General features: G+C 39.1%; 1 protein-coding gene across 1 annotated transcript in view; it reads right to left on the minus strand.

Moving 5' to 3' along the window:
• FBXL4 (F-box and leucine rich repeat protein 4) overlaps positions 1-15,319 on the minus strand; it is a 62,148-nt gene that overhangs the window by 13,654 nt on the left and 33,175 nt on the right. The window contains exon 7 of the mRNA XM_009275406.2: positions 1,120-1,191. Within this exon, the coding sequence (XP_009273681.1) occupies positions 1,120-1,191 (72 nt within the window). The remainder of the gene's footprint in view (positions 1-1,119; positions 1,192-15,319) is intronic.

A 15,319-nucleotide genomic window follows, 5' to 3' on the forward strand; every position in this document is an offset into this window, starting at 1 on the left:
GACCCCTGAGGAATGCCACTCATCACTGGTCTCCACTCGGACATCGAGCCCTTGACTGCAACTCATTGAGTGCAACCATCCAGCCAATTCCTTATCCACCAAGTGGTCCATCCGTCAAATCCATGTCTCTCCAATTTAGAGACAAGGATGTCGTGCAGGACAGTGTCAAATGCTTTACACAAGTCCAGGTAGATGACGCCAGTTGCTCTTCCCTTATCCACCAATGCTGTAACCCCATCGTAGAAGGCCACCAAATTTGTCAGGCACGATTTGCCCTTAGTGAAGCCATGTTGGCTGTCACCAATCACCTCCTTATTTTCCATCTCCTTATGGAAGTCTTATTAGTTACCTTGGGCAAGACAAAGGGACTGAAACAGGGTCCCACTATACAGGCAGAAGGAATGAAATCCACTATCAAAAAGTGTAGGAAGACAAGGACTGTTGGAAAAACATAGTCACGCTGCCTTCCTCTTCTGTCCATGAGGGAAGGCTGAGCCAATTCTGCTTTCTCACTTGCTTCTTGAATGACGAGGAAGGTCAACTAAGTCTCCCTGATGAGTGATCTGGCATGTCTACCACCAGGGATAGCAGCAAGCCAGAATCCCACTACATACAGCTCTGGCACACACATGCAATACAGCTCAGACGAGTGCCCTGCAGGAATTGTTGCTGTCCCTGTATTCTCTTTCTTTAAATCACTGAGTGCGCCCAACAAGTCTATGACTCAAACAGCTTTTGCTGAAAATATTCCTCTTATGGTTATTACTGTAGGGTCAGACACAAGCATTAGTCTGCTAGGAATGATGATTTGGTCTGAATAAAAATAAGTAAGTCTTGATTAGTTTTGGAAAGAAAAAGTGATTATGCATATAAAGAATGCCCCAAAATTTAGGAGGAGGCTGAAGAACTATGAGAAAGCCTACAAGCTATGTTTAGGCCTACTAACTAGTATGTAACCCTTAAGTATATGACTAAGCTGCATTCATCTTGGACCTTTCAAGAGAGTATAGTACAACATCAACTTATCATTTAACATGTCTTTGTTACATAAACCCAGGTCTAGGTCCAAAGCAAGCGTGCACGCACACACACACCCACCAGAGTGGTATAAGTACTCACCATGACACAGCTGCCCAGGCTGAGATGCTGCAGCTCCGAGCAGAAGTTCAGAATACTGAGCAGTGCTGTTTGCTGCCACGGGGGAACACATCAGAAGGAAATATGGAAAGTGAAACAAAGAGAAGAGGTCAATTAGACATTAAAGGCTGTCACCACATTTCCTGAAATACAGCTCAAAACTCTGTTACAGACACCACAAATGCCACTTAATGAGTCCCTGGGTACTCTACCCATTGATTTGCTTAAAGCAACGGTAATCATTACAAACCTTTATGCAAGTCACTTTGGAAGTGGTTTTGCATTGCCCTGAAGGTACCTACACACCCATGACCTATCTGCTCATTTCCCATAGGAAAGCTGCTGAAGAAGTGTGGCAAGTTCAAATAACAGGCAAGGCTAGGCCGAAAACAGAGGGCTGGCGACATACCAGAAAAACAGCGGAGGCTCTGACATTCGCTGATCAGCTGCAGCCTGATGGAACTGCCAATAAAGCTGCGCAGCATCAGAACCAAGCTGGTGACTTTAATGTCAAAGGAGTCTCCGTGCTGACAAGGATGCTGACAACCATTGAGCACCTGTCACTACTTGCATGCAGACTGAAACAGATATAACGTGTATTTTACAGTCATGTTCCTGCCATTTAACACGGCCATTCTTTTCAGAAAGTACTGCACATTGCTCAGCCTGAAATTGGACTGGAACATCGGATGCATCTTACAAAATGTAAAGTATGCGGCTGTTCTGTTCCACAACAAGGGAAACTTCATGGGTTTTTATTTGTGTTTCTAAGATACAGAAAAGACTCTTCTGCATCGTCTGTAGCAATATTTTGTTTTGTAGTTGGAAATACACACAGTGCAAAAAAGAACATTGAAGTCTGTGGATGTCTACAGGATATACACGTTTCTAACGAAAAAAAACCAAGCAATATATAAGGGACAAAATCTACTGCTAATAAGTGGAATTCCTACAAGAACACTACTCAACAATATTTGCATGCAGGGGTAATATGATTTTTATATTTTTTTTAAAACACAAATTTGCTTGTTTTCAGAAAGTTTACGGTAAAATGCTTTATTTAGTTTCCTCAGTTATATTCTAATGAAACTTGGCAGGAACACGATGTTTTGTCGTACCACCATAATCTACTGCTAGAAAGTGGAATTCCTACAAGAACACTACTCAACAATATTTGCATGCAGGGGTAATATGATTTTTATATTTTTTTTAAAACACAAATTTGCTTGTTTTCAGAAAGTTTACGGTAAAATGCTTTATTTAGTTTCCTCAGTTATATTCTAATGAAACTTGGCAGGAACACGATGTTTTGTCGTACCACCATGGAGAAATATCTGATCCCTTGCACTGAAAGGCTGGCAGACACAGAACAGGGACATAGCGTGGGGTACTCATGAAGACCATTTCAGACATCTAATTTAGGTGTCTCCAGGGAGCAATTAGAAACACCCAACACTTGATGTGTATGGAGCCCCAGCTTCCAACTGGGCCTTCTAAGATTTGATTTCCCAAAGGCAGCCTAAAAGTAGACACTATGAGTAAGCCTTCCTCACATATATCTTTGCAGAGGTCTTACAAAGCCACTGTCCACTTGCTTGCTTTACTTTCATTCATGTTTTTTAAAAAAAAAAAGGTAGCTAGGGAATTAAACAGAACATTAAAAAATCGTTATTAAAGAGGTAACACTGAAGAACACTTCAAAGCGTAAATGCGTAAATATCGAATACATTTTAAATAACGTACTTATTAAGCAAATGCTTCATTTGGCTCATTAAACCTGAATAAATGAGTAACTCCAAGAGAATGAGACATAGTCTTTACTATTTAACTCAGTGAAAGCTATGAGTTTTAGAACCTGCTCAGGTGCACAAATTAAAAGCAAAATCCCCAAACCCCTCTCTACAAACCTTAAATATCAGAGCTAAATAAATCAGTCTCTGACAGCACACAAAGTTCTAAACAGGGTTTCTGCAAGTATTCAGGTGACTCCACAGGAAAGCTGAATACCTTGATGCATTCCACCATGGTTTTTAGTAATAGTTTCCAGACTGGAATTTAAACACTGCCCTTAAGGGATGGGAAGCAGCAACATCTTTCCTTAATTGACATAAACAGTGCAAAAGTGAACAGTCACTCTGACCAGCTTGTAGGATGTTAGATCAATTCCATACTTCCTCCTCTTCAGAGAGGGGTGAAATAAGTAGGAAGACTAATGTTCGTAGTTATCTTGATTAGATAACTGAGCTACTTTTGTTAACTTGAACAGGAATTTGATGCATCTCTCAGAATACCTTATTTTAGTCCCTCTCTAATTTGAGACAGTCCTTCCTGTATTGATGTGCACTGAGTCCACATTTTCAGAGATCTTTCCACAACCTATTAAACCTAAAGTAATATTTTAAACATTATTTAAAAAAACCAAACATTTTAAAAAAAGCACTAGGAGTGTGCTTAGAAGGGAGCTTGGTAGAACACCATGTCGCACCATCATAAATCATGCCAAGTCAAGCCCAAGAGTAAACAACTACTTACTCAACATTAATTATAGCAGCTATATTAATTCCTCTTCTGGGGTGCATACATGCCCACACACAACAGATCAGATTTCTTTTAGCTGCAGTGTCTGTTCTTCTGTAACTGAGGTGGGGTTTGCATATGTCAAGAAAGAAGAAAAAACCCTTTGTGCATGCCTAGTTGTACCTCAGTCAATTGAGAACCCAGGTGGCAAAGGACATGAAAATAGCAGGAGAGAATGGCAGCTCACAGAATCCATATGCACTACATATAGAAGGACTATCATTGTAATAACCTGTCTGTTTCAAGCCATCTGGCTGTACAATTTATCTCTCTGACTTGCAATACAAGATGAGTGATAACAGTCCTATTTAAGCAAAAGAGAAGAGCAAGGCAATCACCCAACCCTGAAGCTGTAACACTGGCCAAACTTCAGATGTTAGAGTGCTTTGCAAGAGGAGCTAAGAGGCCACCTAAATTCTGGATCAGCAAGCTTTAACCTGGAGAGAGTCTAATTTCACTTTCTCAGCCAGAGACAGTCAAATAAAAAACTACCCATGTAATACTATTCTCGAGGCTAGTAGCCAAGACATGTATAGTTTGGAGATTTGTTGAGTTTTCCCTGAACCAAAGGTAAGGTTTGGCTTCGCACCTGCTCCCTTTTACAGAGATTGAGAAAAGAAAAGTGTGGATGATTTAAAAAAACAAAACAAAGCAAAAAACACACAAAGAAAAACCAAACAACAAAGCAAAGCAAACAAAGAAAAAAACCTCCACCCTGGAAACAGACTTAAGGTAAGAATTACTTTTTCTTCGTGAAGTAATGTATGGCGTGGCTTCAGTGGTCTAAATGGCTTCTGCCATCCAAGCCAAAACAAAAACTACTAAAATAATCAATTTTTATTAAGAAGGCACAGACAACAGGAAGAGTCCAAAGGGGCCAAATAAAATGGTCTACCCTATCCTCCATTCCCAGGAAAGGTGTTTTCAGATGAGGAAAACATACAGCTGAGACCATGCAGGAGTTGCTTTGAGAGAGAAGACTGACATCAAACTGATTAGAAGGATACGATACTGCTGCTAAACACAACCTTACAGAGCAGATTACAGAAATGTTTTAAGGCATGGCAGTTAGTCCTAAACCACAGAAAAGGGAAGCAGACTGCCTGAAGAGTCTCTAAAGACTTTATGAACAGGTCAGACAAACATCTGTCAGAAAGGACATCAGAGTTGATCCTGCCTTGGACAAGAGAAGAGATGAGATTACCGCTTTAAATCCTAACTTACTCCACATGAGACAGGTGAGAAGTCTGCCCAAACATGAAAGTCCTCCACTCCGCAACGCAGGCCAGCCTGGAAGACATTTATGTGTTGCGTATACTTCAACTAAATAGCTGATATTGGACTAACTTGTATGCTACCTGTCTTTGTAAAGACCTTAGACATCCCACTTTTTTGACTTAGATGTTGCAAGAATGTGGCTGGTTTGAACAGACAACCCATCAGGGGAGAAACCAAACGCTGGTGCCAGAGTAATACACTTGGCAAGACTGAATCTTGCTTGACTTTTTTCAGGCCTTTTTGCATTCATGATCCAGCAGGAAGTGCAAATCATTTCTGATGTTAGTATGATAAGGAAAGCATCCAACAGATAGCCTGAGCTCAATATCCGTTCAAACAGAAAACCCTTCTGTCTGTGGCAGATGTGGCTCACCTGTGAAAGATGCACTTTGAATATTTGACCATTTACTCATTGCAGTTTCATTGTCAAGTAGTCCAAGATTAAAAAAAAAATACAAAAGGTTTTAAAAAATACAAATGATGCACTATAATATGGCTATCACATAATGGCTGCACTATAGTAAAAGGCATGAAAATAAGTGCACCACAGTGTGCCTCTGGAAGATTAAAGGAACAGCTCAGGAAAACAACAGTTTTAGGGTTGGGATAGAGAAGAAACAGTCTGCACCTTTGTCCTGGTTTCAGCAGGGATAGAGTTAATTTCCTTCTCAGTAGCTGGTACAGTGCTGTGTTTTGGATTTAGGACTAGAGCAATGTTGATAACACACCGATGGTTTAGTTGTTGCTAAGTAGTGCTTACACTAGTCAAGGACTTTTCAGCTTCCCATGCTCTACCGACTGAGAAGGCTGGAGGTGCACAAGAAGCTGGGAGGGGGCACAGCCAGGACAGCTGACCCAAACTGGCCAAGGGGACATTCCATACCATGTGACGTCATGCTCAGTACATCAACTGGGGAAAGCTGGCCGGGGGGGCCACTGCTCGGGGACTGGCTGGGCATCAGTTGGCGGGTAGTGAGCAATTGTACTGTGCATCACTTGCTTTGTGTATTATTATTATTATTACTATTTTATTTCAATTATTAAACTGTTTTTATCTCAACCCATGAGTTTTTCTCACTTCTACTCTTCCAATTCTCTCCCCCATCCCACCGGGGACGGAGGCGGGGAGTGAGCAAGCGGCTGTGTGGTGCTCAGTTGCCGACTGAGGTTAAACCACGACAACCTTTTTATAAACTTTCTTTTTATAGAGAAATCTTAAAAACTACTTTTAAAATTGTTACTTTTTATGCTGGGAACAAACAACGGGCTGTTTTTTCCCCTTCTCAGAAGAACTGTGTCTGAAATAAATTGGGAATTCTTCCAGCCCCTCAACGAAACAACTTGAGAGCCTAAATCTTTTACAAGACTTTTATTCTCCTGCAATTTTTTCTTCAAATTTTTCAATGAAGTTAATGCTGAGAGAAAGCAATCTTAAAGAATGCTTCCTCCCTTCTTTAAATATGGTTTCCCTTGCTTGCTATGTTTTTAATCAGTTACTAATTCTTCAGTTAACCACTTTATCCAAGAAAAAAATGAATTATGCAAGACTTGAATTTTGTTTTTTTAACATTAAAAATTTAAGTTAGGGGTATAAAAAAACCATTCCTTTAATCCCCCCCCTCCCCAGTTGCATTGTATGAGAGGACAACCAAAGTTGTATTATTTTTTCTTATCATTTCCAAATGACAACCTCATCTCTAGCCGTCCCTGCCCTATCCGCCCCAAACCCCGTTGTCTCCACTTACGTTCAAATACTTTTATAACGTTAGTTGCAGGCAGGTATCAGATAACGCCTACATTTGCAAGCTCACCACAACGAGAATATTGCATTTTTCCACAATAACAAAGAATTAATATAACAACGTTCCTAAAGACCACAATTTCTTTTTCATATTTCAGTTACTTATCTCTCCATCAAAAAAATGCATCTTGAAGAGTCTTTGAGGTGAGTTGCCTTTGCATATAAATTTATGAGGTTGCTATATTTAATAACAGGTTCTATCACAGTATTTACCCATGTTTCTAGGTAGCATTTTCATCTTACTCTACAGATCTATGTTAAAATATTGTAAAAAATATTTGCTTTTAGGTTAGAATCGGGGTCTTTAGGACTATATTAACCAATTGCACTGGATAACATATTTAGACAAGCTTATTCCACAAATAATCACCTTTTCATAAGACAAATAGGAAAAGCATCAAAAGATTTGATCAGCCGGCCAGTAAAGAATTGTGGAACCCCGAATATTCAGTACTCAAATCAACAGCTACCACATGCTGTTTGTATACAAACCAAGTTTACATTTCTCAACACATTTAGCTAAAAGTTGATACAGCAATTAGGCAAACACTATAGGACATCAAACAGTCAGTATACATTTGATACTATGTAGTTATGTTTTGTGAGCTTATTTATCTGACAACACCTGACAATATTATTCCATTTAGTAGCAACTAATAATCTGAGTGAAAATCCAAGACAAAATTCAACCTTGCCTGAATGAGGAGCATTAAATGTGGTAATGAGGAGGTAACTCTGCAGGGTACTCTAAGTATTCTGTCTTCCTAATAAAAGTCATAGTCAATGACTTTTGAATGAATTCCTTAAAATTCTTGGAACCTGAGAAGCAGACAGAAAGGAGAACCGGAGAAGTACAGACTAAGGTCAGGCCAATGAAATCTTCCATGTCTCTCTCAGCCCATCAATTGCATCCGTATTCTCAGAAGCAGATCCCTCAGCAGAGAAATCAAAATATTCTCAGAACTGCACAGAAAGGTTCCTCTGTTCATGATCTGGGCAGGAGCTTCTCTTTTGTTCCCAAAAGGTTTAAATTTACGGCAAGGGAGGTGGGACCAGCTGACTCAGCCATACAAACACACAACTGTGGGAACAGATTAGACCAAAACATCTCAAACTTCAGCACACACATCATGCATGCTACTTCTACCGCTGCAGATACAAATCCCCTTCCTGTGCAACTGCCTCGTCCTGCACCCAAGTATTACTGCATACACATTACTGTGTATAAAATGACTTTGGGAATTCTCCTTATAGGTAACGCAAGGCCTCCAGCACACCACAGACTAGAATTCTCCTGTTGGAGAACCAAGTGAGACATACCACACATACAAAAGACATAAGAAGTCTGAATCACACCTTTCTGGATGTAGTTACAAAGTAAAGATGATACAGAAATTAGCAAGTTAACATGCCAAACAGGTTAAGAACGCCTTCCTTAAAATAATAATAAAGATCTGCCAAGTTATCACAAGTAAAACCAAACTTCTTAATGCTGAACATACACACATGGAGAACCCCATGGTGAAACAAAAAGCTGACTGTCAAGTCGATGGGAAAGCAGAGAGGAAGGAAACTACCACTTGCTTTAAGAAAACTACAAACAAGCTCTTGGCAAATCAAGAAGAGAAATCACGCATGTGGTACTTACCACTTGACATCGAGATAATCCTCTCACACAGGTTATTTATTGGGATCAAGTAATCTGAATCAAAAGGGTATCTGGAAGTTTTTACAGAACGGCCTGACTGCCGGAATCAAGGCCAAACTTTTTGGAAGGGCAGACTAGCAACTACAAGTTTATCCCCTTCCCAATTTCACACCAACAGTTCAAACCTCCTTTGGTAAGACCCATCCTACTTAACAACAGCTGTATCCTGCTTTTCATCAAGGATCCGTTTCTGAAGAGCGCAATGGTTAGTGATTCCACGGGCAGCAAAGTAGTTTTCCCCCGTTAAGAATTAACAAAACAGAGGGGACACATGCAGGGACCTAAGAAATACACGCTAATTTAATACAAACAGGTCACACACATGATGTGATCATCACCTGAGAGATGTGATGGCTCTTAAGCTGGCTTTAAAACATCATCCACATCACATGCGGTGTCTGGGTATTTCAATGGTGTGCAGTAAGTCCCTACATACATGCACCCACTCTGAATTCTTACAAGAAGTATTGCTTACCACCAACCAAATTCAGCTGCTTCATCTGCAAGACTGAACACCTGACAGAAACCTCCTAAGGGGAACACCCTCACTGCCTCTTTCGGGGCAGTTACATCTCCATCGTTATCACCATCCTCCTCAGATTCCTCAAAGTCAGACAAACCAATCAAAGGTGAAGGATGGAAAAACAGGGTAATCATGATGGCTAGCAGAGCAAAATACCCGGTGACAGGCAGCAGAGCTCAAGCAATGGCCAGAGAAGCGGCAGATAGCAGAGCACTGCTGTAGGGCAATGCCCCAGGCACGGCCCCAGCACCCGGAAAGCAAGCTTTCCTGAATCCCGCTCACCTCCCTCGGGGCAGGCACTCTCACGCAACGGCCGGCAGGAGTTGTTTTCCTGCCGAGCCCCAAATCTCTCAACATGAGCCCTCCAGACAGAGAAAGGCTGCTGCAGTCTGCTGCCGAGCCTTTGGAGGGAGAGCCCCTCCTCAGAAGGCCAACCACAGGAAACATCCCAAACTGTCCTCTTCCGTACGGCAGCTTCCCCTCTCTTTACTACAAACTGACATATACAACTTTTGCCAAAATATTTCAGAAAATGAACCAAATTACTTCTAATTTCAGGCAAAATAATTGAGACACTTAACTAAATGCTAATTCTGCTTTAGGACTTCCAGAAATACCTTAGTGAATAGCAACTGCTATGTGCTCCTGTGTAAAGAGGAGACAAGGAATCTTGATGGCAGCACACCACTGGATTAATTTTTTTAAGACTACAGCTATTACTATATGTGACTAAGGTATCTTTGGAATGGCAATTTATTTCCATATGTAAAATTGCATAAAAGGAAGTTCTAGTAAGACTCCTCGAAAAACATAAAAGGATTCTAGTAAGACTCCTCGAAAAATAAGAAAACAGCTACCAATTCTCTCCCCCCCACACCCCCCAAAAAAACCCCACAGCTCAGCAACAAAGTTCCTCCCTCCAATTTTGGCTTCTAGTAGCAAAAATACTGCAGAAACATTGTTATTAATGTTTTCCATCAACTATTTGAAAATTTATAATTACAATTTATCACAGTCTTTATCTTAAGCCAGTGAAGTTCTATTTCATAGGTACCGCACCAAAAAAAATTTTTACCATATTAGAACTACCTGTGGTAAAAAAACCCAACCAACCAAACAAGAAAAATCTCAGATGAAAGCAGACAATTGTATTTCAATCTGAGTGCCACTATTGCTATAAATATTTGTAATTACAAACACCTCATGCAAATGTAAAAGGTAATCTTAAGATTGTCAAAAGTAATTCAAAATCTATATAAATTCAGAATACTTTTTTCCCCCCCTCCCTTTGGCATCATATAGCACAAGAAGAAAGCCAAAAATCAGCTGTTTGGGTGTGGGGGGTTTTTTGGCACGGTCTGTGAAAGAACTATGTCAGAAATTACTTGGCATCTGCTATTCTAATACAGTAATTAAAAAACACATCAGATGCAAAGCCAGAATTCTGTAAACTTCTACTAAACCGTTCTATTTTGAAAGGTACAACAGGGCAAATCAATATTGCCTATAAAAAGGTAAAAAAAATCTACTTCATGAATTTCAAGGTATTGTACCTCGGCATCTAAAAACCAACTTACAATCAACCTACAATAGTCCCAAAAAGCAATTCTTCTCACAGAAAGAAGAATGTAATACATTAATAATGCAGAAACAAAAGGTATAGTAATGGTGAAATACCATTCTTATCTAAATCTGCTCCAGCGAAGAAACTGTAAAATATGTTTCTGGTCTTTTTTGTCCATCCCCACCATCCCCCCCACCATCCCCCCCGCCCCCAACAGTATTTTAAGGCATCAAGATAATTTCAGTTATGTGCCTGTTGGTACTATGATACTTTGAAACAACTATGTTAAAGATACAAGGGAATTTGAGAGGTTTAGAGAGATGAGATGATATGTGTGTTTATAAACACATGAGAGTCATTGGTTTAACCAGTTAAAAAAGAACACAAAATGAATTTTAGATACTTATACAGCGCTAGCTTTAGTTTTCAGGAAAAGTTTTCATACCTGTTGGCTTCCCAGAAAGCACTCATTTCCAGACTACTTCTAAGATTTTGAGTTCTAAGGATAAATACTTATCCTCAGTATCTTATTTTTGACAGAAAGAACACATCTTGGGATAGTACAGGAACATTTGATAACACACGAAATACAATATACTGTTTCTGGAAACTAAAATTGCATCTAGAGGTCTACAAAGCTATTCAAGTTGTTCACCTTTTTTTGGTTTCATCTATTTTCACTTCTCTGTATATTAGTTTTCAGTTAAATGAAATGTTACAAAAAATATCAGTTACAGAAAATGGCAGGGAATCACATGCCAAATTAGAACTAAACGGTGGCCAAATTTCTTTTACGCTTAAGTCCTTCAGTTCCCTGAGCTAACTGGTGCCATTTCATGAGGAAGCAAATAGAAGAGGTCACCTCATCCTTTACAAGGTAGTTTTTGTGGCCTTTAGGAAGAACAAGATACCCATGCAGTCCCAGACAGAGATAACCACTGAAAGTCTCCAATCATTTAGTTCACAGAAATGCTTATACCTCTTAAACAAGCTTTCTTTAGCAATCCTTTTCTCAATTTTTCCAGAGGAGCTTTGTAACTAACAACTTCCTGCAACTTAGAAAAACATGTTATCAAGGTACAGTATTTCAAGTCCTTATACACACCCTTATGTAGAGTACCCTATGTAGTACCATACATATCGGAGAATCTTGAAGTCTTCTGTATATCTATCCTCATTCCACAGCTACAAAATGATAAAGTTGCTGTTAAACAAATTTTACTGATGGGAAAAGTGTGGCATACAGAAACAGTGCATCTCACAACCGGCCATTTTGCTGGTCACAGATCAGGAGAACAAAGCTCATGGGTTAAGTCCTCAATTAGTGCCATCAGCACCAAGTCACAGAATCACAGAAGAGCTGAGTGTTGGAAGGGACTTCTGGAGACTGCTTAGCCCAGCCCACCTGGCTCCAGCTCAGCTGGCCTCTCCAACCAGCCAGAAAAAGCTGTCAACAGATGTAGGAGCCAGTCCCTTTCACACCTTCTCAACTGATGTTTGCAGAAGGGGATAACCCCCCACCCTGCCCTTTACTACCACAATCACAAGCGTATTTAAGTGATGCCTTCTGGATAGAGACATTAACACAGACAATTTTCATTTATAGATTCAAAATAAATATGGCAGCAAAGCCATTTTCCTCTACAGTATAAGCTGGCATTAGGACAGGAAGTCTGTTCTCCCTCGAGCATCCATCAGCTATCACCTTGGAAGATACAACATGGAAAGAAACATGATGAAAAGGGTGAGAATTGGAACGTATTTGTTAAAAATCAGCTCCCCTCTCCTTCCCTCCCCCCCAGACAGCAATAAAACTTTTGCCTCCAAAACTTCATGATGCAGATTTAAAAACAGATGCAATATGAACTCTGTACGAGCATCAGGTAAGAGAAGAACGAAAGTACATGGAAATGAAGGTGGAACGAACCTTACTATTGAGTGCAGATGTAGCCTTTCAAAAGTCAAAACACTTGTCTTCTCACAAATAGGCACACTGTAATTTGCAAGCTGGGATTCAGGATGTACAGGGGCACCTTTTTGTTCTCTACAGCTACTTGGCAGTGCCAGGGACACAGCAGGGACTGGGACAAGCAACACGGCAATTACTGAATTAATTCAATTAAAGTAATAGTCTCTGTAGTTAATTCAATTACTGTATTTTGGTTTTGCTTCATTTGGTCAAATTATGCCCTCCCTTATGTCTGCAAATCTGTTTTACACCTTCATTCTTCCCCCTCACTCTTCACATTACAGGCTTAAATGACCAAATTCAGCCCTATGAGCCTGACACAGGATCAGAAGGCACCACCAAGTCCCTGTATTGCATGATTATTTGTCATCGGCTCAACCTCCTTCCAATAATCCACTTTCTAGCTAGAGGCTTTCACTTTTTTCCCCACTATTTGCTTGCAAGTCTTAATCCTAAAGATTTGTACCCAAGCCAATGAAATTTTGTCCAAGCTGAAAAACCTCAGACAATAGCTCTCAGAAGTATAGCATGACCCATAACAGGTTATTTCTGAAAACGCTGTAGAACAATTTTATGGCAGCATTAACTCTTTCATGGCATAAGAAAATAAGAGCTGTTACATTTACTGCTAAGATTCTTCTGCCTCTTCTTGGCATCTAAAATTTTCAGTGTCCTCTCTTACAACTGCCCAAGTTCCGAATTTGCTCTTGGTCAAAGGTATCAGAGATAAAATTTATAAATACAACACTTGCTTTAAAATGTGTGCAAAACAAAGTCCTTTGTCCATTGTAATTTGATTTAAATTTAGTTCATTTTGTATTTCAATTATAATTGTAACACAAACTTCAAAAACTTTCTCTTCGTACATTATAAAGAATTCAGAATATCATGCAACATGAAATATATAATCTTACATTAAAATTTACACCCAGCAATAAGGAGACTGTGAAGTTCTCATACTGTAATTGTGGCTTTGGTTTCTTTAAAATACAATTTTGGCTGCGTTATTTATATAGATGGAATACTTCATGATAAGCATTAAATCAAGATAATATTCATACTCAAACCATAAATATGTGCATTGCCAATTACTGTATACAATAATACCTCTATTGTTCATTGTATTCTTCAAATGTATCAATGCCAACAAGTGCTTAAATTATGCTGTGAATACACTCCTAATGAATAAATATTATGGAGTCATGTATCAGTAAATAGCAAAACCACCAGCACAAAAATCCCAAAAGTATAATAGTGGTCTTGAGCTAGCAGAAATTACATTTATAAAATGTTGAGAGTAGTTTCTCAAAGCAAGTTACAAATTATTTCAAGCATATACATAATCGAAAAACCTTTAAAAATGAAACCTTTAATAATGAACTTAAAGCACTGGAAAAATGAGCTGCATTTAGTGGGGAGGAGTATAGCAATGCAGGACATGTAAATTTTTTTTTTTTTTCTTGTTCAGTCTGGAACAAGTTACTGAGAGTCACTGGACTTTCCTTCTTGTAACAGAGAGGTTGGAATAATTCAAGGGTGTTGGAAGCTTCAGTTCAGAGGTTTGAAACCAATTTTGTACACAGCAACTTGCACTCAGTAAGTCAAGGAAATAACATTATATATGGCCTTAAGAATCGCAGGGTTAGGACCAAAAGACCATAAACTCCTCCAGATGGTACAGCTATCTTCCAAAATAGCAATGCAGTGCAATAAGTAGCAGAACACCAGAATTGCCCATTTCACTAAAAACGTACACTTAAAAATTGGAGCTTTAATTACAGAGACAATGGGAATATTTTTAAATACAAAACCTACTCAAAGAAAACAGCTAAAATAACAAGAAACTCTCATAGCAATTGCTCAGATGATTACATAATATGTTGTCAATTTTATTAAGTTCCCGTTTCCCTCAAAATCTGTTTTTCTGTACCTAACACACAAAAATCATTAACACTAGTCAATTTTCCGCAGAGTATTTTCTCAGAATTCATCCATTAGTGTCACAGTAATCATATAAACAGAAAAAGTACAACAAATACTTTAAACTTAAACGTTAAAAGCAATTTTTCTCTGGGTTTTTTTTTAGCATTAAAAAACAAAAAAATAAAAGGAAAGTACTGCAAGACGTAGTCTGAGTAAGGAAATCCTACACCTGGACAGGTACATGGGATTTTGTTTTCATTTAATCAAAATACCACTTCTTTTAATAAAATGTTAATACTGTACTTTATAAAGCATCATGCAAAAACAGAAACAGCTTTATCACATACTGACAAAAAGGATGGAGAATCTTCATCCCATAGCCTACGTCATTTACTCACACGCCCAAATTCACAGCCAAAAGAACAAGTCGTACTATTGAGCCTGATGTGCTCTAACACAACACTGCATTTTCAACAGAGATTAACAACTGTGGAGTAGGAAAATGACCCCTTTTTCACTGGCATCACAAATAACATGCAGAGAGGGGCCCTCCTTTAAAAGTCAATTAGAGCATTAAGTCCTATTTTGCTTTTCTTGTCCTCTTCAGTGTTGCCCGTTTTTAAAAATACAATCACTTCGCTTAAATAATTCAACTTAAGTGTTTACCTTGATCAGCCATAACAATAAATTCATCAGACTGTTTACAAGCATAAAAGGCAGTGTCCCTCCTCATCTGATCTAATTTTACTATACTTCAATTCCAGTGCCTGCCTCTCACTGTGCAGTAAGATACAAAGCAAACTATGATATCCCACTGGAGAACTCATTTTGGTCAACTT

Source organism: Aptenodytes forsteri, unplaced genomic scaffold, assembly GCF_000699145.1.
Source record: "Aptenodytes forsteri isolate BGI_AS27 unplaced genomic scaffold, ASM69914v1 Scaffold384, whole genome shotgun sequence".
NCBI classification, from domain to species: domain Eukaryota; kingdom Metazoa; phylum Chordata; class Aves; order Sphenisciformes; family Spheniscidae; genus Aptenodytes; species Aptenodytes forsteri.